Here is a 24,576-nt window from a genome sequence, read left to right as displayed (position 1 = left end):
TGAAAACGGTTTGGTTACAAACATTGCTTAAAATATCTTTCTTTGTGTTCAGCACAACAAATATATTTGTAAAGGTTTGTAACAACTTAAAAGAGAGTAAATGGCAGAATTTTATATTTTTGAGGTGAACTATCCCTTTGACTGGGTTTTCACAGGCAAGTTCACATTTATCCTTTAAATAAAGCATTAATAAACAGAATAAGCTGAGAATTTCGAGCTTTAATAGTTGTTTGCAGTAAGAAAAGATTTCTGAACCACAAAAGACTTTGATCACTCACAGGTTGCTCTTTAATAGATCATACGATTAAATAGAGACTTCACATTTGTTTCAACATTGTCTCTAATGAGAAAAAGAAAACATTGACAAACACTAAGAGGATACACACAGTTTTGAGCATTTCTTAATCCATTTCAGAATAAGTGTGGATGGTTGTCCCACTTTGCTTGATATGCTTTAAACTGAGCTTTTGTTATTTGTACATTGAATAAATTGTTACAACCGTCAGGACGTATTTGGAAACTTTGATAGGATTAAATGTTATTCTTTTATCTCTTATTCTGTACATTTCTACATTAAAGTTCAATGTAATTTTTATTCAGTAAAATATGTACCCCACCTGTCACTGGGACAGTATTATTTAAAGGAAAACACCACCGTTTTTCAATCTTTTACTATTTTTTACATCAATTTAGACTAATCAATTAATACCTATCCTAATTCAATGCGTGCACTTCATCTTTGCAAAGCCTGTCGTGAATGCGTTAGCATTTAGCCTAGCACACATTCATTCCTTAGGATCCAAACAGGGATGAATTTAGAAGCCACCAAACACTTCCATTCACGACTTGTTGTTCAAAGATTAAATGCACGCATTGAACAAAGATATGTATTATCATATTAATTTGAGGTAAGAACATAGCAAAATATTGAAAAAACTGTGGTGTTTTCCTTTAAAAAGTCCTAATATGTGTCATTAGGTACAGATATGTACACATTTGATATATTAATATTTATCTTTGAGGTACTGATATGCAGCCTCAATGACAGCTAGGGTACATATTTCGACCATCTTTTCCCGAAAAACTAGGAAGTGTAAGCAGGGTTGCCACATCTCCGCAATTTCTTGTTGCCACATGAAACAGAAATTGTGCGTAATACATACAGTGACTAAACGTTTCATGTATGGAAGTGTCATATATTAAGTTTTGGGTGTTTGGGCTAGAGAAACTTGGCTGGTTTTGTTACGCAGACCTGGCAACCATGTAATCCCACATTTACAAGAGGAAACAACCAAAACCACACGCTCACTGTTATGTTGCAAGAAACCCTCAACAGACCCTCAACTGTCTGCTGTCTTTATCTTAGGCAATCTCATCAGAGCAACAGAACTTCAGGAGAGCAGAAGTTATTGCTGTAATAATTCTTTTGTACCGTGATGATGAATGGGAATTTAACTTTACACTTGAACTAGATATGATACAGTAACAACATTGAAGTATAAACGATAACACCATCCCACTACTACTGCTTGTTTTGTACACTAAGATGTCAGGAAAAAGACTCTGTCTCATTCCTCATCCCACGGGAATTGGATGTTAGTTTCTTTCAGTTCCTCTTGAATTACTGCTGTGAACTTGGCATTAAGTTCAGGGCTGAAGTGATTTTTCCAGTCTCCAGCAATACCTTAAAAACAGGAAGAGCGATGTTATTATAATAATCAATGTTTTAAGGTTCTTAGCTAGCTTTGCTCCATGACCCCGTAACTTTTTACGGCAAAATTAAGTAATGACTTCAGGTCTGCTTGATTGCGACGTGTCCTGTGACAGACAAATTTGCTTAACAATGCTCAAATTTGTGTAATGCAAGTAAAAATTGCAGCAATGACCAAATTAAGTAACGTGTAAGGCATTTGCAAGGTAAATTACCAGTTTTACCTCTTTTTAAATAGTCAGTAGTGCCTTAAAGGGATAGTTCGGCCAAAAATGATATTAAACCCATGATTTACTCACCCCCAAGCTGTCCGAGTAGCATATGTCCATCGTTTTTCAGACAAACACATTTTCGGATATTTTAGAAAATGTTTTAGATCTTTCAGTTGATTAAATGTAATGTTACGGGGTCCACGACCTTCAAGTCCAAAAAAAGAAATTTTTCAAGTCTTTATTAAAACTTTATTAACGTAAATAAATACCTTCCGGTAGCGCCGCCATCTTAGACTCCTCTGTATTCAGGAGAGAGTATTAGCGTAGTGTACGCACTTTTCTTAGTGACGTATGACAAATTCGGAGGGCGGGGACACAGAGCAGCAGCAGAGTAGCCTCCGTAGGCTGCGTAAGCTCTCATCCTGAATGCGGACGCGACTAAGATGGCGGCGCTACCGGAAGGTAGTTATTTACGTTAATAAAGTTTTAAATATGGATATTTCTACAACAACACCGCACGGATTACCCTCAGAAGACCTTTGTTTATCATCCTGGAGCCGTTTGGATTTCATTTGTGAAGGATGCACGCACTTTTTTTGGACTTGAAGGACGTCGACCCCGTAAAATTACATTTAATCAACTGAAAGATCTAAAACATTTTCTAAAATATCCGAAAATGTGTTTGTCTGAAAAACGATGGACATATTCAACTCGGACAGCTTGGGGGTGAGTAAATCATGGGTTTAATATCATTTTTGGACGAACTATCCCTTTAAATTTTGCTCTTTTTTGTATGTTTTGCATTTAGCAGTATTTTTCCCTGTTGTGCACAACTATCAAAATCGATCTTTTAAGGAGTTTTTTGGTAGACTCATTGCTTTTAATGCAGTAGTGATGAATAAATCTGTGTACCTTTTCTGAGGAAGGGTGACGTTTTGCTGTTCATGATATCTTCGGGCACAAGAGAGTAGTTTGACATGTTATTTGTTTTCATATTTTTGAACATGCCGTTATTGACCACGCAATCCAGGGCTTCTGTACTCAGCTGGCGACCGAGGAAGTTCAAAATCCGCTCCAGGACTCTACGTAGGTCCTATGATTCCCAGTAAAATAATGTCGACATATTTGAATGTGTGACATTGCATACATCAATTAATTCTGGTATCTATAGTAAAAACTATATTTTTATACCTGAATCATTTCTTCATAGGTGATGTAGAGAATTCTATCTCCAAGATCAGGGTTTCTCCAACTTTTCACGTGGTCGGTCCACTTCCCAAAAAACACTGTGCAATCGATTTGTTATATATTATGTATTACAGTGATTTTGATATGGATAAGGAGTGCATAAATGGGCCATGATACAAAATTCTTCATAAACATCTTTTTAAAATTCTCACCGTTTCCAGCCAGAAACTTGTCAATGAATTCTTCAAAACTTCCAGGGTCATCAAGAAAAGTGGCCATTTTATGGAAGTGGAAAGATGAAACTGAAACATCTTTGGGATTGCGAGCAACATAGATCACCTGATGCAAGATAAGATAAGATGTTACAGTGATGCATGCAATGTTAGATCAAGCAATTGGTGCACAAGTATATGCACTGTTAAAATTCTTTGCTGCCTTAGATTTTTTTGTTTAAAAGTTAACTTCATTTTATAAGTTATAACAACTCATCTGTAGTTATAACAGCTCATCTCTAGTCAGGACAAATAATAGTAAGTTAAATTGACTTTAAGGCAGCAAAGATTTTTTTACAGTTTAACAACAGCTTTGCAGAAAAAAATACACCTATAGTATGAACAGCCAAGATTCCTAAATGGTCTATAAAAAAACCCACAGATGTAGGAAATCCTTGAGAATTTATTGCATACAGCTGATACGTCATTCCCACTTTGTAAAAAAAATCTAAAAATTTTTTTTGTCAAAATAACATATATTTTAGGTTACTTTAACGTAAGAAATTAAGTTAAACAATTTTGACATGTTTTAATAAGTTATGTCAAATTATCATAGGTCAAAATCTAAAATAGTAGGTTGAATTGACTTGTTCCATTTTATTTTAAAATCACAGTATGCAATTTAAACAATTGTCTAACCATTACTATAAACAACACTTTTTTAAAAAAGGTGATTCATGAACCTTTTCTGTATTAAGCACCTTTAACATCTGATGAACCTTTCTGTTTCAAAAAAGGTACTTTAAGGTGATCAAAAGTTCTTAAAAATCTATTTAAGAAATGGTTCTTTAAAAAACTTTTGACTAAATGATTCTTTATGGAACCAAAAAAGCTTATTCTATGGCATTGCTGTGAAGAACCTTTCAAAAACACTTTTATTTTTAAGAGTTAATTGCAGATGATGAGAAGTAGGTACAGTTGTACTGTAACTTTAAACTAGTTTTTGTTTATTTACAGTGCACCTTGTTCCTTATCTGTAAATCACTTTGTTTATCTATTTCACTTTCCACAGAAAACATATGGCTTTTTCTGTACCTTGGCCTTGGAGCTGAAGAAGGTGGGAGGCATCAGATGGTAAGGCATGTGAGACACCATGGCCCGAGGTGAGTGGAGCTTATCCATGACGAGGGAAGCTCGAGTTTCCTCCATCCACGGCACCCGGTCCCAGTTCGGGATGGTTTGCACTGTAGTCAGATCTCCTCCATGCAGGAGAGGAGGAAGAATTTCCTGCATCCATGTTGTACCTGAAACATTCAAAAAAGTAATTAAAATCACTGAAATGCATTAGTTAACAGCATTTTTAAATATTTGATAATGTCAGTGAAATGTTTAAGTAAATGGTGCAATAAACATTGAGATTAATAAATCCTGTACAAGTATTGTTCATTGTTAGTTTAACTAATGTAATAAGAGACTAAAGAATAAACGTTACCAGATTTAGGGTAGGTGATGACAATCACATCATTGTCCATTACACTTAATTTCTCAAAATACTGCAAACTATCTGCGTTATGACTCTCCTTAGGCAGCATCAATCCATGGTATTCAATATAATGTACACTCCGCATGATTAATATTTATGAATGACAGTCCGCGTTGAATGAAATGGAAGAGTGATTCTGAGTCTTCATCTAAAAACTCTATTTATACTTGCCAATAACTATGGTTTAAGTCGTTTAACTGTCGCACAGCTTGCGAAAATGTCCTTGTTTCGCAAACTTTGCAACATATGCGCATTTTCACAGCCTATATATGGAGCAAACGCAAGCCTTCATCTCTTCGACTACATGGAGCGTTGCGCAGACCGATCAGTATATGACATCGAGGTGACGCGAGAGCGATTCAAACTCCGTGCTGTCGCGATATTTCGATGTCACGCGGATCGATCTGCGCAGCGCCGCACTAAGCTCAGCTCACGCTCTTGACAGCTGCACGAGAGAGGGGAACTTTGTGTTTTAAAGAAGTGGTCTCTTACCAGATTTGGGATACGTTACGGCGATGACATCATCATCTTTAACCGTTATTTTCTGCAGGTACTCGAGGCTTTCCTTTGAATGAGTGATCTTTGGCAGCAGCAGCCCGTGGTACAGCAGACATAACTCGGTTTCGGCCATCCTTAGAGTTTGAAAAACAAGGAAGTTTTGTTCGGTGTTCCCTGTGAATTCACTCGCGTTTGGATGGAAGGGGAGGGAGAGAGAGAGAGAGAGAGCGATTATTAACCCTACAGGAGTCATATATCTGCCCAAAGAGTTTAGGGGAAAGGTTGTGTTGAACTGAAGCCAACGTGTACTTACGAGGAATAACCATAACATTCTTAGAAACACTAGAAATCATTCTTTGAGTGCAGGAAGAAATATAGCCAATAAAGAAAGCAGAATGAAAGGAGGAAAAGAAACAGAATGTTCTGTTCAGATTACTTGATTTGTATTCGTAGGCCTATATAGATTTGTAAGAAGACAGACAGAAAGAAATAAAAAGGCAGAAGAAGGACAGAAGGAAAAGAAAGACAAACAAACAGACAGCAATAAAAAGGCAGAAGGAAAAGACAGAATAAAAAGAAATAAAAATGAAAAAAGGGATAGACAGATAGATAACCGGTAAGCAATGATGCTATGGTACAGTAATTCGATTAGAACCATGGTACTGATATGCATGATCAGCTACTACAAGGTATTTCAGTATCCATTACATAATCATTGTAGTAATAAATCAAAAACAAGCATGTGAGATAAGAGAGAAAGTATAAATAATGTTAATTCTGCTCTTTCTGTATTAGACATCAGCTGTCTCATAAAAGCCTTTTCACAGCTCCGGTAATGTTAGACATGTGAGAGAGTGACCTGAAGCCAAGAGGGAAACTCTATTGGGATTAAATCTTTTCTTTACCGAGGAGAAAAAACCTTTTGTCCCAGCATGTTGCATTAGAATTTTCATATCCCTGAGCAAAGACAAGGTTGGACCAGTTTAAATTCCAATATGTCTTATCTGATTTTAGATGGGCAAAGATGGTACATTTTTTTAGCTAGGTATTGTTGGTAAGTTTATCAGCATGTCCATAAATCGGGTAAGCAAGATACTATAAAACCTGCATGGATGAAAGCAAATTTTGGGTGTTATATTGTAGTGATGTACAGTTTTCTTCATCTCTATAAAGAAGAAAGAGAGACCCAAACATGCTCATGCACGTTATGCTGAAACAACACGAGATGAAAAGCAATGTAAATAACTATATTGAACCAATCATAAAGCAAGTAAAAAGGCTTGCATGAAACATGTCTTCAAAAGTCTTTATTCTGAAATGCATAAAAAGTAAAGTTCACAGCAGATGGCAGAATTTTATGTGAACTGTCCCTTTAAGATGGTCTACATAATGCACACTGAACACCTCCATGTTTACAAATTAAGTTTTTGTGTTTTCACTTTGAATCCAGCTGGGTTAGTGGGCAAGATAAACATTAGCTAATCCTGGTAAACCTTTTAATGAAGAATTGCATGACCTTCTATTAAAGTTAATTACATTAAAAAAGGAAATCATCCTTATGTAACAATGTAAAACAATACTGTGGCACACATTAACTGTGAAGATAATAAAAAAAGACATAAGAATTGCAACTTAAGGGTTTAAATTTGAATTAAAGTCACTAATTTTATTAGTGTAGGGTTGTTTAATTTTAAAAAATACAATATTTTCAAATGTGTTAGACGGGCAGTAAAACATATCTGGAGGAAATGAAACACTTTTGTGACCATATATAATTCTCTGAAACACCACTCAAAACGCATAAAAAACAAACATTAAAAGTGTATTTATGTATTAATTTATTAGTAGAGTACAAACAATCGTATTATTAAATAAACCGTATACCCAAAAATGGAAATAACGTCATGTTGTAGTTCATATGACTTGTGTGTTATATTTCAAGTCTTTTTGTGTGAGAACTTACAAAATATATGGATGTTTAAAAATTAATTTAATGAAGATTTTCTGTGACTCACACACATATAATGTATGGCTTCAGAACATCTGAAATATAGTGCACAAGCCAAAATGGTGCTTTTTGTTATTATTATTATTTGTTACTCCTGTACACTAATGCATCTTCTTTTGAGTAAATCGAGCTGATTCAGCATTCATTATGCACAACACAGGAAAAAATACACTGGTGTGTAAGAAAATTGAGACAGAATTTCATTTTTGGATGAACTGATGCTTTCACAGTCACTTCTTGATGGCAGTTACGGTGAACAGGTTTCATTAAAGGAATGTGGTATTGCTCCTGAAATACTTGATATTTAGGTGGCACCATACAGTGCAGAAAGTTTTGAAAGTTTAGCTGCTGTGAACGAGTGTAACAAACAGAAAGAGTGAACAGAGGGAGATGGCACCAGTAAGGACAGCTTTCACCAGAAGGGCCGTCCAGCTACCCAGAAGGAAAACATGAACAAATAGTCTGGAGGAGAAAAAGAGAAAATTTTAACATAAACAGATAAAATCGGCTGCCACAATAACAGCAATGGTTCAATCACAGTTTCTAAAAGGAGACACAATTGACTTATGTAGCAACAGTGCCATCTAGTGGAAAGACAAAAGCATTTACTGTTCTACATACGGTATTTATTTTCCACTAATTGTAGTATAAACAAACAATAATTTAATATTTATATAAAGACTGCAGATGTTTCAGTGCATGCATCTTAGTAACAATTGAGGGTTTTTAAATGTTGAGCACTGCAGCTTAGGGATGGGCAATACCACTTTTTTGCAAGTGATACGATGCTGATACTTATTTATACACTTTTAACGATACCAATACTGCTTATTCTATCTATCTATCTATCTATCTATCTATCTATCTATCTATCTATCTATCTATCTATCTATCTATCTATCTATCTATCTATCTATCTATCTATCTATCTATCAAATTATAAAACATACCCATCAGGGAAAACTTATCATTTTGAAAAACCATCAATCTGTATGATTAATATGCTGCTTCCCATATAGAGCCCTAAAAATATCCACAGAAAGTCCTAATTTGTATATTTATTTTGTGGAGACATTTTGATCCCTAATGTAAAAAATACCAGGACATGCAAACACTCTTTTATATTTTTTCTTTTTCATCTGAGGGAGATTTGGTGGCTTGTTTTTGTTCAGCCTCTTTATACGTTTTAGGGTGTGTTATTTAAATTTGTTTCAATGTTTACATTTATTCCTTTTATCAATGGTGCTGAAGTGTGTGCCCGCGCGTGTTGAATGGCACATCACTGGCACTGCACAGTTGCAGACCAATCGATTTGTATCATCAAACATATAGGAACACTTACTTTTAATGATATAATTATCGACACTTTTTAGATAACATCGATACCAAATGATTAGCTTCTAGGTATCGATTTATCAATACTGCAGCATCAATGTGCACATCCCTACTACAGCTACATATTAAGTTTTCCAAAGAGGAATGAAGATAAATAATACTCACTCCATTAAAAAGCCCTTATAAACACACAATCCCAGCAGGATGGTGACTGGAAGACGAAAGCTTTTCGGAAGGTCGTAACGGGTGAACATCCACACAACTGCTGCCATGGCAATATAATGCACCTGATAGGATTACAAAAATAAATAAAATACAAATCAAGATACAAAAGCAAGAGAAATTGTGACAAATGGTTATGACCTCATGAAACATACATGTGGAGTAAATAAAAATGAAATTTAACATCTATTATATTTTGAATAAATTTCCAAATTACTAGCCTCAATGCTGTAATGATAAAACGCATTATATAAATGAAAATCTTAAACATGACATGCATCTTACCAGACTGATGTTGGAATCGAAACTCATTTGGATATATTTCCAGTCAAACTCAATGCCACGCGCTCCCACCCATAAAGGTATACATCTGTAAAAACGGATTAGAGACACAGAAAGATTTATTTATAGACTACCGGTAATCAATTCAAGAAGCGTTATTGTCATTTCAAACATAGTGGAATGAGACAAAGTTTTTCCAAGACTATGGTGCTACATAGAGACACTGTACAACATGAAACAACATAAAGGACTAAAAAAGTGCATGTATGCAACCTGGTGCAAGTCATGACTCATGCATAAAATATAAATAGCACCGACCAGGACAGGTTGTGTTTAAAAAGAAACTCATACATTTTTTTCCTAGTGTGAATACCTTGACATGATGAGCTCTGCTGTAGCCCAGCCCATGGCTGCCACCATAATCTTATATTCTCCTTTCCCAGCATTCCTGGACATAACCAGATGAAGACCTAGAAGGTCAGCCATGTCCACTGTGGCCTTCATGAACTCCTAGGGTCAACAGTTACAAAAATGAATGAGGTTTAATAAGTCAGAGACATTCCTAACACCGAAATGTTTAAGAATTGCACATTTTATTAATGTTAAAATAAATTTTTTGCACAGCTGAATAAATAATAATGAATAAATCATTAATCTGTATGTCCTGAGCAAATGTGTCTATATAATGACATGTGCCTTTGCATAAATAAAATCACAAAATTAAATGATGTTGGATTCAGAGATCACATACCCCAACAAAATCATACACGCCAGCACCTCCCTCCCAGGTGGGAAAAAATGTTGCAAGGAACAGCATCTGAAAGTGACATCACAGATTTACACAAAGTCCTGATGGTCTATTATATACTTATACATAATGTTCATAATGTCAAATGAAGACATTAGGTAACTTGCTAACCTTGCATAGCTGTACAAAGAGGTAGGTAGCACCTGCTTGGACACATCTCCAAAATGCATTGTATTCTGACCTGGCCAAAATCAGGTTATAAAGAAATTGGTGCTGAATGTTCAAGTGATCGCAGTTTAAATGCATAGTTCTCGTAGCATTATTAAGCACACAAATCAACTACAGATAACTGTTTGATTATTGTAAAGTGATGGATAATTAAAGGTAGTATGGGAAAATAATTGCAGTGTACAGTACAATAACTATACAACTATGTGAAGTTACATTGTAATGAACATTTTAGTTTGACATATATAACAAGATATAAGTAAATAATACAGACCGCATTACAAACAATCACAGTTAAACTATACATAACATACATATTTATAGACAGTTATTTAATGTTTCCAGCAACGTACAAATGGCCAATCTGTATGGTGGATCACAAAATACTTACAATCCGCTACATTTATAAGTGATGAAATAAGGGAAATACGCCAATGAAAAACAGTTTCCGAAATGAAAAAGCGTCATGGTATATATTTCTGTGTGACCTTCTTCCTCAGATCCTGTTAAATGAAAACACAATGACACAAACTGCATCAGAGCCAAATATTATTGAATATTATCTAGAATAACAGGAATAATAAAAACGTTAAATTATTATAAAAGCAATCATGACTGTCGTTTAAAATATTAACAATGCACTGTTATATGTTGGTTTGTTTAATTTTTATCATTTATTCAGTACTGAAGATCCATTGAACATATATTTGACAGGCGTCAGACAGCGTGTTCATTAAAAGCAAAAATGCGCATTAATCAATTATAATATCACGTGGCATAAAATAATAATTGTTTATTGACGTAATTTAATTATCGTGTGATGAAAAAATTACTAACGGACTGTTTACTTACCAAACAAAAACGGTTTTAGAATGACAGGCTTAGGTCACATAATCCTCCGGTGCATCACTATAAAAGGTCCGGGCGGACCAGTCTCTGTTTAGTTATAGTTCCGCTTAAGTTTTTACAGAGCGTTTTTTAACATAGATATGTATATAAAGGCTAGATGGCTCAAGGCGGAGTCAGCTGTGTCGTCACTTGGCGGCCATCTTAGGTCAGTGCTGCCATAGTGCTGCTCCCTGCTGCTGTGGACGGAAGGTGAGTGACATACGCCAACTAAAATGCTCGTAACTTGCTGAATTCTTGACGGATTTACAAACGGTTTGGTTTTTTACAAACGTTATTAACGTGGCTATAATTCTGGATGCTTTAACATGTTTCATGAATTTTTTATTTATTTTTAGTATACGTATTCAGTGTCATAGGTACATCTTTGACGTTTATAACAAACCAATCCGTTTGAAAATCGGTAAAAAATTGAGCAAGTTATGGTCATTTAAAAGTACCTGCATCATTAAAACTCAATGCTACGAGTGAGCGAGCGCCCTGTCCTAAGATGGCCGCCAAAATGCGGACGTTCCACTCAATTGGCCATCAGCGCGGACGAGCCATCTAGCCTTTATATACATATCTATGGTTTTTTAACGTATTGCATTGTTTCAAATCAGCTTTACATGAAAAGAAATAAAAACCACAGAAAATGTGGGCATTATTAATATTTAGGATATTATAGTATAGAATACATATTACCCTTAAGAAAATGAACCATTTAAAAAAAACATGGTTTATATAATGTTGTTTAATCTGATGGATTGGGGAAATTTTTACTTTAATTAAATGACTGCTAACAGTTTATTGAGATAAGGGAGAGTATAACCAAATGTTATAAAACGCATGTGTCTGTTTGCATAAATGTTTTATGGATTTTTTATCTGAAGCATTTTTATTCAAAGTTTAGGGTAGAGAATTAAATATGTTCAATAAAATATAAGAATTTCAGTGAATTTGGGGGGGGGGATAATTCACTGTAACGAATGAATTATCAACTGATATACAAACACCGATTAATAAAGCAGAAATAAACATGGGGTCTTGATGAACAGAAAACAAAATATTTTTAAGGTATGAACTAACTGGTGAAATAAATATGTTTTCAGTTGCCAAAATCATTATTAAGATGTGCTGTCCCTCCCAACCACCCAAAGGTTGTGTCCCAATCACACAAATGTTACAGAAAATGCCTCTTTAATGCCTCTTACATTAATAAATAATCCATCATGATATATTTTATTCATAGGCGGAGTTTGGGGGGCACTGACCCCCCCAAACCAGACCAGAGCCACTTATGTCTGAGCTATTAATTAAATAGAAATATAAGAAATCATATTTTATTTGAATTTTAAAAAAAATTAGACTAGGTAACTCAAGGGAAAACTTGGTCCATTTAAATGTCTCCGCGCCATCCCAGTGCCGATTCTTCCAGCATCCCTCCTCCTCTCCAACTTTTTTTTTTCCTCCTCTCCAATCTCCTCCGGGTCGTAGCTATCTGAATGCGCAAGCGTACTCGTGTAACCATGAAGCCAATCTCAAAGTATTGCAGTACCCTTATTTGCCGCTAGGTGTCTCCCAAGCACAAACGTGAAACGTCCGCATATGCTTTTATCTTTCTCAGATGGATGGGCAACATCTTCACCATTATAGTAATGTATCATGTTATTCCAGTTCATGAACAGAAACCTTACAAAAACTGAAAATTCAAAACCTAATCATTCTTAATTCACCCTAACTCACAAAACAGCATTGTTTTTTTTTGTTTATCATATCAGAAGGAAATAACTCCAGTTCTTTATCTGTTTGTTTTAGAGTTTTCGCTGTATACCCTTGCGTGTACTGTAAAACATTCATTTAAAATCCTATATGTTTTTCAAATGTTGTGCTGGAAATAACAGGGATGGTAAAAAGGCTTACCAAAAATGTGCTTAATTTCAAGTAATATATTAATTACATAATAATTACACACATTTAAGTCTTAATGTGGTAAATGAAGTGCTCAGTTTAACACATCTGATCATGTTTAGCATGTTGACCAATGCATTCCCAAAAACCCAGCAATCACAGATACTATTAAAATCACCTTAAACTAAAATTACGTGAATTAACACATAAGAGACAAAAGACTTGAACACATTTATTTTTTTTCCAACAGTTTAATTAGTTTCCTTTTAAACTGCATTACAGTAGCATTTGACCTCTTTTAACTTTGAATCAGTAATTCTCTTTACACCAACACACTGCGGTTACACCCAGAATGGAAACAACTACAGCAAAGCATGTTGGGTGACAACGACACAAATACTGCCAAAATAAACTAACACGCACACAGACAGCTACAGAGACAAGCTTGTCTTGTAGGTGAGAACAAGAGATTTAAGGGGTGTCACTATGGCTTCAGCTATGAAATAAGTGCGTTGAAAAGAAGGAATGATAGGTCGGTTTTGTGGTCACAAAACTTAAGTTACTCCTTGGAGTGCATGTAGATTAACAGATCTGCAACACGATGGCTGTAGCCAAATTCATTGTCATACCTGTAAGACAAAAACATCATGTTAAAATGTCTGAAATATACCAATTTCACTGCACATAAATGGCTTTTCAATCATTTCATGCATCCTATTCTTTATCTTACCAGGAGATGAGTTTGACAAAGTTGTCATTGAGGGAGATGCCTGCACCAGCATCAAAGATGGAAGAGTGAGTGTCACCAATGAAATCAGAAGAAACCACCTAAACAAGAACACAAAAATTAAAAATACACGTCATAATCTACTTTTTGTGCTATTTATGAAAAATAATATGCGATGAGAAAGACTTTCACTGTAACACTTACTGAATCCTCTGTGTATCCCAGAATTCCCTTCATTGGTCCCTGAGCAGCCTTCTTGACCGCTGCCTTGATGTCAGCGTAGGCAGCGGGCCGGGTTAGGCGACAGGTCAGGTCAACCACGGACACGTCAGCCACAGGCACACGGAAAGCCATGCCGGTCAGTTTGCTACAAAATCAAACATACAAAAAATTAAACACTTATGCTAAAATAAAAACAACAATCTTGTATGAGTGCTGCGCAGTGATTTGGTAAACATGCATCATAGCTGCTACTATATTGTGAAAACATTACGCTGGACTGGACTACTGACCCGTTAAGCTGGGGAATGACTTTGCCCACGGCCTTGGCAGCGCCAGTTGAAGCAGGAATGATGTTCTGGTGGGCACCGCGTCCATCGCGCCAGGCCTTAGCAGAGGGGCCATCCACTGTCTTCTGTGTGGCAGTGTAAGCATGGACTGTGGTCTGCGAAGAGATGAGACCAAAAAACGTAAGAAAGACACGCACAGAAACAGTAAAGTGTGACTGGGTGAGTAACGTCAGGCTTTGACTTACCATGAGAGCCTCCTCAATACCAAAGTTGTCATGAATGACTTTAGCCAGGGGAGCCAAGCAGTTAGTGGTGCAGGATGCGTTGCTGTGATGTTTTCAACAAAATGAACGTTAGTCGAGTTATTTGCTGATGTCAAAAAAGTCACAACCAAAATTTGGGTCAGTTATTGTATAACATGCATGATTAAACGTTTCATTGGCATGCTAACAAATAGGGCTGTGGGGATACACTTTCATACTTGATTTATATTTAGTTATATTTTGTGCATATAACAAATTTTATATATTCACTCACCTGACAATGGTCATACTGGAGGGGTCATATTTGTCCTGGTTGACTCCCATCACAAACATGGGAGCGTCAGGTGATGGGGCAGACACGACCACACGCTTAGCGCCACCCTGAATGTGAGACTATAAAGGGAAAAGTTTATGTAGACATTTCTCAATATTATAAGATAATTTGATGTTCCAATAGACACTTACTGAAGCCTTATCGATGCTGAGGAAGACTCCGGTAGATTCGACTACATACAGAGCTCCAGCATCACCCCATGGGATCTCAGCAGGCTTCATACTGAAACAAAATGAGAATTTCCACATTGTTGAGAATAGAATACTTCTATGCCACTTCCATATAAATACATTTCCAAGCTATAAACTGAACGTCCCTCGCGTGCATTTTATTAAAGTCATGTGACATTCATCACTCTATAATGAAAACAATGTTTACTCTATATGTTTTAAATAGTGGGCAGTCGAGCAGCATGTAGTAAACCGTATGCCAGTTGTTTACTCTGAAGATATCTAAATCTTTCTTTTATGACTGTGTGTACATATTTAAACGTGTTTGATTAAACATGAAGTTATGTGCCTGGCTCTGGTACAACAAATAAAAAGAGACATTTCAGTGTAATATAACGTACCACTGGAACACAGAAATGGCCTGACCGTCGACAATCAGTTTGCCATTCTCCTGATGCACTTCTCCCTTGTAACGTCCATGAGTGGAGTCATACTTGAACATGTAGACCTGTGGCACAAATAAAAAAATAGCTTAAAAATTGACAGTTTGTTACCTGTAAAACTCATGACTTTATATCTATTCAGTAATCACATATTTCAGGAGAACTTAGTATGTAGCCCAGGTGATGCATTGCCAAAATGTGTGCATGCGTCGAACGTCTTTGTAACACGAACAAGTCAAATAAAATATGCTTTGCAAGGCTGTGTGTTTGATTTGCACGTACTTTTGCACGTACACGTAAAAAATCTAACTATATACCGGTTTAAGGCTAGTTTAGAAGTCATGTTGGCTTTGCGGTCCTGCTGTAGAACTGACAAGAAAAGCCGTACGTGTGAAAGTCCCTCATACTAAATAAACTCTTGTTTGGCCTTGATGTCTGTGTAATCTGTGAGCTTCTGAATGTTTCACATGGCTGTAGCTTTACACAATGAGAAAAATAACAAATCACTTCCAATTCAGTGAATCTCACCATGTACTGGAGGTCAATGAAGGGGTCGTTGATGGCAGTGACTTTGATGCCCTTCTCCAGGCAGGCCCTGAGGACCAGACGCCCGATGCGACCGAATCTACACAAGAGAGACAGAGATTTAAAATTTTAAATCACAGGATTCATTAAATCACAGGTACTTCCTCTCATTCCTGTAAGTCCGAATGGAACACAATAGAAACAACCGTCAACTTACTTAAGGTAAAACAAGGCCATACACCAATGTTTTTAATATAAACAGAGTAATGTGTCAAGATCAGTTTCTTGAAAGCTGATTGGTAAGACACATGCATGGCCTGCATTGGTATACAGCGGGATAGGGTGTGTGTGTTTATATACTGAGGGAGGTTTATAGTTCATCCTGAGTAATCCTGTTGCTATTACCATTATAAATTTGCTCTCGCGCTCTCTCACTAGGTACATTTACATGCAACCAAATAATCCATTTGTAATCGTATTGATGGCTCAATCATATTGAAAAGTCTTCATGTAAACACCTTAATCAATACGATTGAGGACGATCGGATGCAAAATAGGATCGTATTGAAGGGGGTGGTGTACTCCGATCTGTGATCCGATCCGCAGGAGAAAAGTACGCATGTAAACGCGTGAATCGTGTTTCCATTAAAGATTTGCTCAAAAATTTAGCATTATTTTCCAAACATCGAAAAAAAACTATTGCGAAGTGGCCGTTTCTATTAACCAATGTTATGCAATTAAAATGTAATTTTGTTGTCTCGCAATAAGTCATTTCAAAAAACGCGGTGACGGGGGACAACAGGACATTCGCATGACATCAAAATACCACAAGAATGGTTCAAAGGAATACAGAGCAGTCGACTCCCGAAAAGCTCTCGCGGTAATTTGGTGTCATGCGCTAGTCAGTTCTTATGACGTAAAACACACATCTTCTGTCTTGTCCTCCAATCAAACCAACATGATCTCACAAAGTTCCGTGGTATATACGGTTTCATCGGACGCACGTGATACACGTCTGGATCCGAACCTTACTTCCGGTTTCGTTTTTTTTATGGTCTGACTAGTTGCTAAACTGATCTCTTGAACAAATGCCTCTTCGAAAATAACAAATGTTTTGGTTTCCAAGGTAATCTATGTGTTGTTGTTTTGCTTGTTATATAAATAAACTACATTTAAAGTACTTTGTTGTTATTTATTATTAGCGGAGTTTACCGGAAGTTACGTGCGGACCGCGACAGCCGCTTGTTTATGTTGTTACTGCTGAAACCGTCTATAGTCACTGAATATTTTGCTCATTTATCCATGTCATTGTCACGGATTTCCGTATTTTTCCGTGGCCATACCACGGACTTTCTTTTGCGAGTCATTTTGACGGATTGGTTACTCAACTGCTTTTTCCTATTTCCAAACCATTGTCACTTCGATTTAGGGTTAGATTTGGTGTTTGTGTTAGGATGTCATTTTAAGTATTGGTGTAGACTATTTTTTCCGATTTATATTTTCAGATTTTTAAACCATTGTCACCTGGCATTAGGGTTAGAGATGGGTTTGGGTAGGGATGTCATTTTATGTAAATCTAACCCTAAACCGATGCGACAATGGTAAGAAAAAAGGACAAAACAGTTGAGAAATTCCGTGGTACGGCCACGGAAAAATGCGGAGATCCGTGACAATGACATAGATAAATGAGCAAAATATTCCTTGACTATACCACGGAAATTCGTGAGATCAAGTTGATTCAAACACACCACGCCATATTTAAAGAATGACAATGTGACTTTTACGTACATCAGGTGACATGCAAATGTTTCCATTGCAGTTTTAAGATCAAATTTAATTCAATCTTTATTTCACTATTTCTATTTGCGCAATTTGAAGGGTAATGGAAATGCAGCTATTGTATGCACAATTGTGCATTATCTTCTCTATTTTAATTCAATGTTAAATATCATATCATTACATATGAATATTAAAATCAAAACATTGCACAGATTACATGAGATCTGAACTCACCCATTAATTCCAACGCAAAGATCAGACATGATTGCTCAAGTGTTGATTGTGGTCTTAAACCTAAAAAACAGAAATACAAAGAACATGAAGTTTTATTTATACAAGAGAACCAGGTTTACATTTCCACAAATACCTTAAAAATGCAATTCAACATTAATACACGTCTGATGATGAATGTGACTTCTGAATTAAGTTAGTCTATGTTAAGTCACTAAAAATAAATATTAGATTTTTTACCTAAATCTGTGTAATAATCAATTTATGAGCCAGTTTTCCTATTTCATGATTGTATTCATGGTTTTGTTGTTGGATTAAACTTCCTAAGCTTTCATCGAGTCTGCTGTTGTGGATTGTGGGCGGAGGTTTGAACTCTTCTCCAATTTGTATTGTTCGTGGGTCTATTAGCATGCTGACTGGGAAGTTTCCAAAACCTTGGCTCACATGGCCGGCATATTTTATTGCCTGGCTGAGCAAAAGGTCCATTGTGTTAAGACCTGACTTTTATTTTTCTCTCTTCGTGCATAAACGGGTCAGAAACAAAGTCATTTCGGATAAAAATATCTGATAAATAGGTAAAAGAGATGTAGCTCGCTTGTTGCTCTTACATTATAATCCCTCTACATTTTGCAGGACGCCTTGTACATTATACTGTCTTCCTCATATTTGTAGGTTAGGATTCTTTTTGTACACAGGATGTTTGAAATCTGCTGAAATCTTCATGTGGTAAAGAGGGAATGTACATGGATTGCCAAAGAGTCTTCATTGTTTCATAATGAAACAAGTCATTACATGCACGACCCCGCTTGCACTTTTCTGTTTTATTAGAGTACATAGCATGAAGATTTGGGGTTATGAAATCTGTGTTTGACTATTGGACCAGAGAAAGATTTCATCATACCATATATGGACAATGCATGTGCTATAAAGAAGGAAAAGTAAGACATGTAACTATAACAGGAAAACGATCTGTTTAAATATAAAACAAGAGGTGTGGCTTATTGATACAATACAACTTAAACGGCTCCAATGTAGCTGTAGGCTTTTTAGACCTCAGAAATGTTTATAAGTTGATCAATGTCTTCAGCTGCATGGTTTAGATCTAACTAATTTACTATGGTATTACAAACACTACAAGATGTGTATAATACCTTATTACCGTTTGTTTGACATTTTAAAATATATGGATATTTTATAGGTGTACTAAACAAAATATAGCTCACCTCACTAAAAGCCCAGATGGAACTAGTTGATGAAGATTGTCTCATGTGTTGGGTTTTAGTGAGCTATGGTTTGTTTTAAGTTCACTTGTTTAGACTTTTATAAAGTCATGTAGTAATAAAACAGACACAACCATTAAAAAAGGCAACAGAACAGGTTTTCATTCATTCATTCAACTTTAAATGCCACTCTTCTGTCATTCTGTATCACAATAAAACACATTCTGATGCCACGGTAAGCATTTGTAAGACACTTTGAATAAAAACGTTTGTTATATGAATGTAAATGTAAATTTATTTCTCTTCACTGGCTGTCTTTTTCATGCGCTGTAAAATCTATATTCCCAGTGGAAATGGCTCTACGATTTCTGTGTATATAGGACATCACCCCTGAGGCTGTGAATGCAACAAAAATCCAACTACATGACACATTAACACATGAAACGAACATGAAATACAAAATAAAGGTCCGGCTGATTGCTTATGACCACTTATCAAATACCCAATAAACTACTTTTTGTCTTTTAAACTCACATTATTTTCTTAATGTCAATATGATTGCAAATGTCAGCCAAATGAATCTTATCTTATCTCAATTTAATTTGATTAAACCTATACTTGTATATGTCTGCACTTATCTTTATCAAGTAAAAATTGCATAATTGTTACATAATCCAACAAACTGGGCTAGCAATGATGTCGTGCTCTTAACATGCCTCCATTTAATCTTCTAATCTGGACATGGGTTTGTAAATACAGTTCTGCACCCGGCCTGCCTACAGTAGATAATCCTAATCCAAGTGCCCAAACCAATGCAACCTTGTAAAGGAACCCCAGAATGCACAGCTGCAAATGACAGATGGACCAGCAGTTCTGGTCATCTTCAAGATAAAATATCTGCTTTCAGCATGCAAGAGCTGCTGGTTCTGAAGTTCTCTCCAGCAAATTCTAGAGTTGCTGGAATGGTGCTCACACGTGCAGTGTGAATAGGGTTGGGAACAGTTTTTTATTCAGAATCGGTTCTGTTTTTTGAAAGAAATCGGAACAGCAAGGAATTCTTAAGTTTCGGTTCTAAAAGCGGTTCCGATGGGAGTGGTCACTTCAAAATAGCAATGTCCTGCAATGTGGTGGTGGTGATGGCGCAGTGGATAAGACACACGCCTTTGGTGTGAGAGACCTGGGTTCGAATTCACTGTGACCCTGAGCAAGACACTTAACCCCTAGTTGCTCCAGAGGCGTGCAACCTCTGACATATATAGCAATTGTAAGTCACTTTGGATAAATGCGTCAGCTAAATGAATAAGTAATAAGTAATCCTTACCTCATGAATATTAATAACATTGAGCCATGCAACCAAATTAACGCAGTTTACCACAGAAAACACTAGCGCTGCTGAGGTAAGCTTTGTATACTTAGTGTTAAACATGTCTAAAAGAAAGTCAAAAGTGTTGATTCTAAAGCTGTTGACGGTACAGTGTGACCAATGGTGGTGTCCAGGTCACCAACTATGAAAAATATAAAGTATTCATATTTCTTTTATTATATGGAACCAGAAACGGGAATCGTCGTTAGGCAGAACTTGAACCTGAATCGGAAAATTTCTTACAATACCCAACCCTAAGTGGGATTCTAACCTGTTAACATCAGCACTAAAAAAATTTGTACTGCAAATGTGCAACTCACGTATGCATTTTGTGAAATCTGACTATGCTTTTATGCGTCTAAAACTGCCAAATGTAGCATCTATTTATCTATATATATCTATGGTCTGAGGTTGTGCGAAAGAAGAGAGGCAGGGATTCATTTGCATATTCATATCTATGGTCCGAGCTGTGTGATTGAGTAGAGCCAGGGGCTAATTTGCATTTTAATAGATATACACATATACTAAATGAGGCTGGGGTGTACATTCAAACTGATTTAAAGCATTAAGAAAAAACTGTCACCGGAAAAAAAAAAACTTTTACATATGCTATTATGACGCTTAAAGATGAGTTTTTCGAAATGTATCAACTATGGAGGGCTTCAAAATAATCAGTATCTAAAATGGTCAAACTGCAGTGCAGGAATATCTTTAGTTTGCCTTCCTTCCTGGATTTTTACCACATTTTGCTTTTTAGACAGATAACAAGATCATATATACTATTTGTTCCAAATCCTCTGTACGGTTAGCTCGATTTTTTACAGAAATTGTGGCATTTGCACGTGTGTATGTGGTCCTGACTGAACAACAGAACAATAAATTCAGGGCCGAACTGGTTTGGGTTTTCTGCCAAAATCCTGGTGCCATCAATTAAACCCAAATCACATGACGCACACCTCTGAACTGACCCTAAATTCAATTGGCCCACTGTTCTGTTCAATGTCTCTTTGAAGTTTCTTCAGCACTGTCACATGTAACCAGAAATTAACAGCAAAATAAAAAACATCTAAAAGCTGGCTTTAAACGCTTGCTAAACACACAATATGTGACCCTGCCTGTAAAGTGATTGAAATCAACTTTTGATGCTCCTAACCTCATGTTTAGATTAAGAGACTTTAGTCTGGATTTCACAGACAGGGTCACATATAGCTTTAAATTCACTTCTGTTTATTCTTATAATTTCGCAATGGGAACAACATCCCTTAACTGACCTCAGATCTCTTTCTCTCATGGTGTTTGGTTGAATTATTATGCTGTTGCGAGGGGAATTTATTATTTAACAACACAGTACAATATCAGCATCAGATTTCAGCTTCCCTGTATTGCTCTCGATTTTGTTTGGCAGGATTACGCAACGTCCTAGTGAAATAGTAAGATAACCTTGACTAAACACAATGCCACACCTTCTCTCTCAAAGACGAGAGGACCTGCACTTCCCCCCCCCTACCTAGCCGCGGCCATTTCCTCTGACTAAAACACACTGTGACAGAACAAGGACACAGAGCTGGATGTAACCAGGACAGTTTTTTCGGGAACAAGTACAGCTACGATATGCAAGTGGAAAAACACTGCTGCAATGGTGCAAAAAGTCAAACAGGAACTTGTGACAGTTCTAGTTTCGCAAAACGCCAAACTGTTACAAACTGTTACATGCCCTTGTTTATTATTATTATTATTAAGAAAATTATTTATTTGTATTTATTATTGAATGCAGAAGACTACTGAGGTATTCACTGAAATGGCAAAGAGTCAAAAGAAAGAGCTGCGTCATTCCATCTAGACAACTGCAGCAGGGAAAACAAAATTTTTGGGAGGGTAGATAAGCACTTCTATACAGTACACAATAACTACAGTAGCATGTTTTTGCTGTTGCGTGGGAAAGGGGAATGGAATTTTTACTGGAAATTTTTTTCTTCGACGCTGTAAATTATAGCCTGCAACACCCAAGAGAATAAATGTCTTCCTTACAACGTGCAGACTATAGACACACCTTTTCTTTTCATAATAAGACAAAATACAGCTTTGAAATAAACACATTAAATGTTGCAATGTGTGTAATTTTTCTAACTATTATAAATTAATAATACTATTAAATGTTCTCGTATACACAGTGCACAAATGAAAATCCTGTGAATTTAATGTTCACTGTACACGAGTCTTGACCTTGCTGCCAACTGGATGCTTATGATGATGTAGACACAAGTGTCAAACCAATAAAATCACATGGCAATAGTGATGTCATGATGCATAGGGCTTAACAGAGCAGTGTAAACTTGTAAATGCAAGTCTGTCAAAAAATGTTTGATATAAAAATGCATAACTTTAAAGGTAACATAAACTAAGATGCTGAAATTGCTGAGGGGTGGAGGCTGCCCGGTCGCCAATGGCGACTGCAGAGTCAGACTGTAGAAGGTCAACGGAAGGATGGGGATGCGGCTTGCATCATGTGACATCACTTCCTTCCAAACATAGGTTTCAAATGACATGGCAACATTAACAAATAATGCCAAAAATGGTTGTATTACTGTATAACAGTAGATATGTGTTTTCTAGAAACGACAGGGACAACCATAAGACCTGGTACAATATTGCTCATGACTGTTTCAGATCTGACTCATGTTCTCCACTGCAGCATCAGACACGACTTTAGTCACGTACATGAGAGGAAAATCTCCCATGATGCTCACCTTCTAACACGTGTGCTTTTACATTAAAATCGAAGGAGCAGTGTATTTGCATGACCGCATTAAAAACCAGGCAACATCTATGGCAAATACGGTCGTGTAGAATACGAGGAAATTACATCATTTAACCTTGACATCTTGATCGACCTTCACAGGGTCGTTGATGCGAATGGCATGTCTTCTGTGTCGGCCATTATTTATCTGCTTTGACATTCAATGAAGCGCATGCAGGAGCTCTTTCTGTTTAAAACAGGGGAAGTGCGTTACCTCCATCTTAACTCGTGTATGTGTGCCCGCACATCGATTACATTTAAATTCATAACGACTCGAAGTATTAACGTCTGAACCGGTTCAAACCACACATTTAATCTTATTTTGTAATGTTAGTTTATTATAAAATACTGAAACTATACTTTCTCCCCCTTTTCGCATCATCAACAGCATTTGGTAAATTCTGGAACGATATGACGCAACGAAAAAGTCTGCTTGACTTCATTGCGGTGCTGCGCAGATCGATCGGGTTATGACATAGACGTACCGCGAGAGAGATAGTCGAAAGCTATGCTTTAAAACCGCTCTCGCGAGAGTTTGGCGTCATATTCTGATCGGTCTGCCCTACGTCGTTTGAAATTCAAAGAGTTCATCGCAAGCGGCAGCCAAGCACGTAGCTGCTTAATTTTCTGTATCACCGAGGTAAAACTTGAATTTAATTTTGTATATTATACGTTAATTAACCAGTGCAACAGATGCCCAGCGTCAGTTCAAACGCATGAATGAACCACGCCTCCCTACATTCGTTAAATAATTTTTGACTGCATCATGCGGTTATCACTAATAAAACTTTACTCGTAATGTTTTATTTTCAGCCTCGCGTTAAATCTGTTATTGTTCACCTAGCCAGACGACATAACAACGGCCATCATTGTATTAAGTGCTCGCTTGATCGTCACTGGCATATTATATAACCACTTCCTTACTGTACTAACGTTACTGACTCAAAGCTTCAAATCTTCTTAAATATATTGAATACGTGTATAACCTATCCAATCAAATCTATGAATTCGACTTGATGACACGGTATATGACATAATATGATAAAGTCTTGTAAGGATAAACTCACCTCGATCAGTGATGCTGCGGAGTCTGCCCAGTTTCCGCGTAATGCAGCGCGTTTTTATACCGGACACGTGCCACCCGGGCTAGTCGCCTCGGTAACGTGACGTCACGGGTTCGTGGATCATTTTAAAGAAGCTTATACGAGCTTTCTATCACGAATACCATTGAA

General features: G+C 36.6%; 3 protein-coding genes across 3 annotated transcripts; all 3 read right to left on the bottom strand.

The window, feature by feature from the left end:
• Positions 1-262: 262 nt before the first annotated feature.
• Positions 263-5,573, bottom strand: sult2st3 (sulfotransferase family 2, cytosolic sulfotransferase 3). The gene is made up of 6 exons (XM_065298777.1): positions 5,359-5,573; positions 4,419-4,627; positions 3,324-3,450; positions 3,115-3,209; positions 2,836-3,016; positions 263-1,684 (listed from the first exon to the last, which is right to left on the bottom strand). The coding sequence occupies exons 1-6, from the start codon at positions 5,495-5,497 to the stop codon at positions 1,569-1,571; spliced, it is 867 nt and encodes a 288-aa protein (XP_065154849.1). The 5' UTR covers positions 5,498-5,573; the 3' UTR covers positions 263-1,568.
• Positions 5,574-6,656: 1,083 nt separating this feature from the next.
• tmem147 (transmembrane protein 147) lies at positions 6,657-11,155 on the bottom strand. The gene is made up of 8 exons (XM_065298778.1): positions 11,040-11,155; positions 10,579-10,690; positions 10,131-10,200; positions 9,963-10,028; positions 9,585-9,721; positions 9,215-9,299; positions 8,873-8,994; positions 6,657-7,834 (listed from the first exon to the last, which is right to left on the bottom strand). Exons 2-8 carry the CDS (start codon positions 10,653-10,655, stop codon positions 7,714-7,716), a joined length of 678 nt encoding a protein of 225 aa, XP_065154850.1. The 5' UTR covers positions 10,656-10,690; positions 11,040-11,155; the 3' UTR covers positions 6,657-7,713.
• Positions 11,156-13,202: 2,047 nt separating this feature from the next.
• On the bottom strand, positions 13,203-24,508 carry gapdhs (glyceraldehyde-3-phosphate dehydrogenase, spermatogenic). The gene is made up of 11 exons (XM_065298779.1): positions 24,412-24,508; positions 17,968-18,027; positions 15,958-16,054; positions 15,388-15,494; positions 14,948-15,038; positions 14,757-14,875; positions 14,465-14,546; positions 14,223-14,374; positions 13,915-14,077; positions 13,714-13,811; positions 13,203-13,612 (listed from the first exon to the last, which is right to left on the bottom strand). Exons 2-11 carry the CDS (start codon positions 17,994-17,996, stop codon positions 13,543-13,545), a joined length of 1,008 nt encoding a protein of 335 aa, XP_065154851.1. The 5' UTR covers positions 17,997-18,027; positions 24,412-24,508; the 3' UTR covers positions 13,203-13,542.
• Positions 24,509-24,576: the final 68 nt, after the last annotated feature.

This window comes from Paramisgurnus dabryanus, chromosome 13 (genome assembly GCF_030506205.2).
Source record: "Paramisgurnus dabryanus chromosome 13, PD_genome_1.1, whole genome shotgun sequence".
Classification (NCBI taxonomy): domain Eukaryota; kingdom Metazoa; phylum Chordata; class Actinopteri; order Cypriniformes; family Cobitidae; genus Paramisgurnus; species Paramisgurnus dabryanus.
The sequence above is the reverse complement of the archived record's forward strand: the minus strand, read 5'-3'. Positions and strand labels throughout refer to the sequence as shown.

Excerpts from the sequence above, each read along its gene's own strand:
- sult2st3 (XM_065298777.1), bottom strand. The coding sequence starts at position 5,497 with ATGGCCGAAACCGAGTTATGTCTGCTGTACCACGGGCTGCTGCTGCCA. Across the intron at positions 4,628-5,358 it reads CGTAACGTATCCCAAATCTG|GTACAACATGGATGCAGGAA; the intron begins GTAAGAGACCAC and ends TGAATGTTTCAG. Across the intron at positions 3,451-4,418 it reads TCTTCAGCTCCAAGGCCAAG|GTGATCTATGTTGCTCGCAA; the intron begins GTACAGAAAAAG and ends ATCTTGCATCAG.
- tmem147 (XM_065298778.1), bottom strand. The coding sequence starts at position 10,655 with ATGACGCTTTTTCATTTCGGAAACTGTTTTTCATTGGCGTATTTCCCT. Across the intron at positions 10,201-10,578 it reads ACTTATAAATGTAGCGGATT|GTCAGAATACAATGCATTTT; the intron begins GTAAGTATTTTG and ends GATTTTGGCCAG. Across the intron at positions 10,029-10,130 it reads TCTTTGTACAGCTATGCAAG|ATGCTGTTCCTTGCAACATT; the intron begins GTTAGCAAGTTA and ends TGTCACTTTCAG.
- gapdhs (XM_065298779.1), bottom strand. The coding sequence starts at position 17,996 with ATGTCTGATCTTTGCGTTGGAATTAATGG. Across the intron at positions 15,495-15,957 it reads TCATTGACCTCCAGTACATG|GTCTACATGTTCAAGTATGA; the intron begins GTGAGATTCACT and ends TTTGTGCCACAG. Across the intron at positions 13,812-13,914 it reads TGGGATACACAGAGGATTCA|GTGGTTTCTTCTGATTTCAT; the intron begins GTAAGTGTTACA and ends GTTCTTGTTTAG.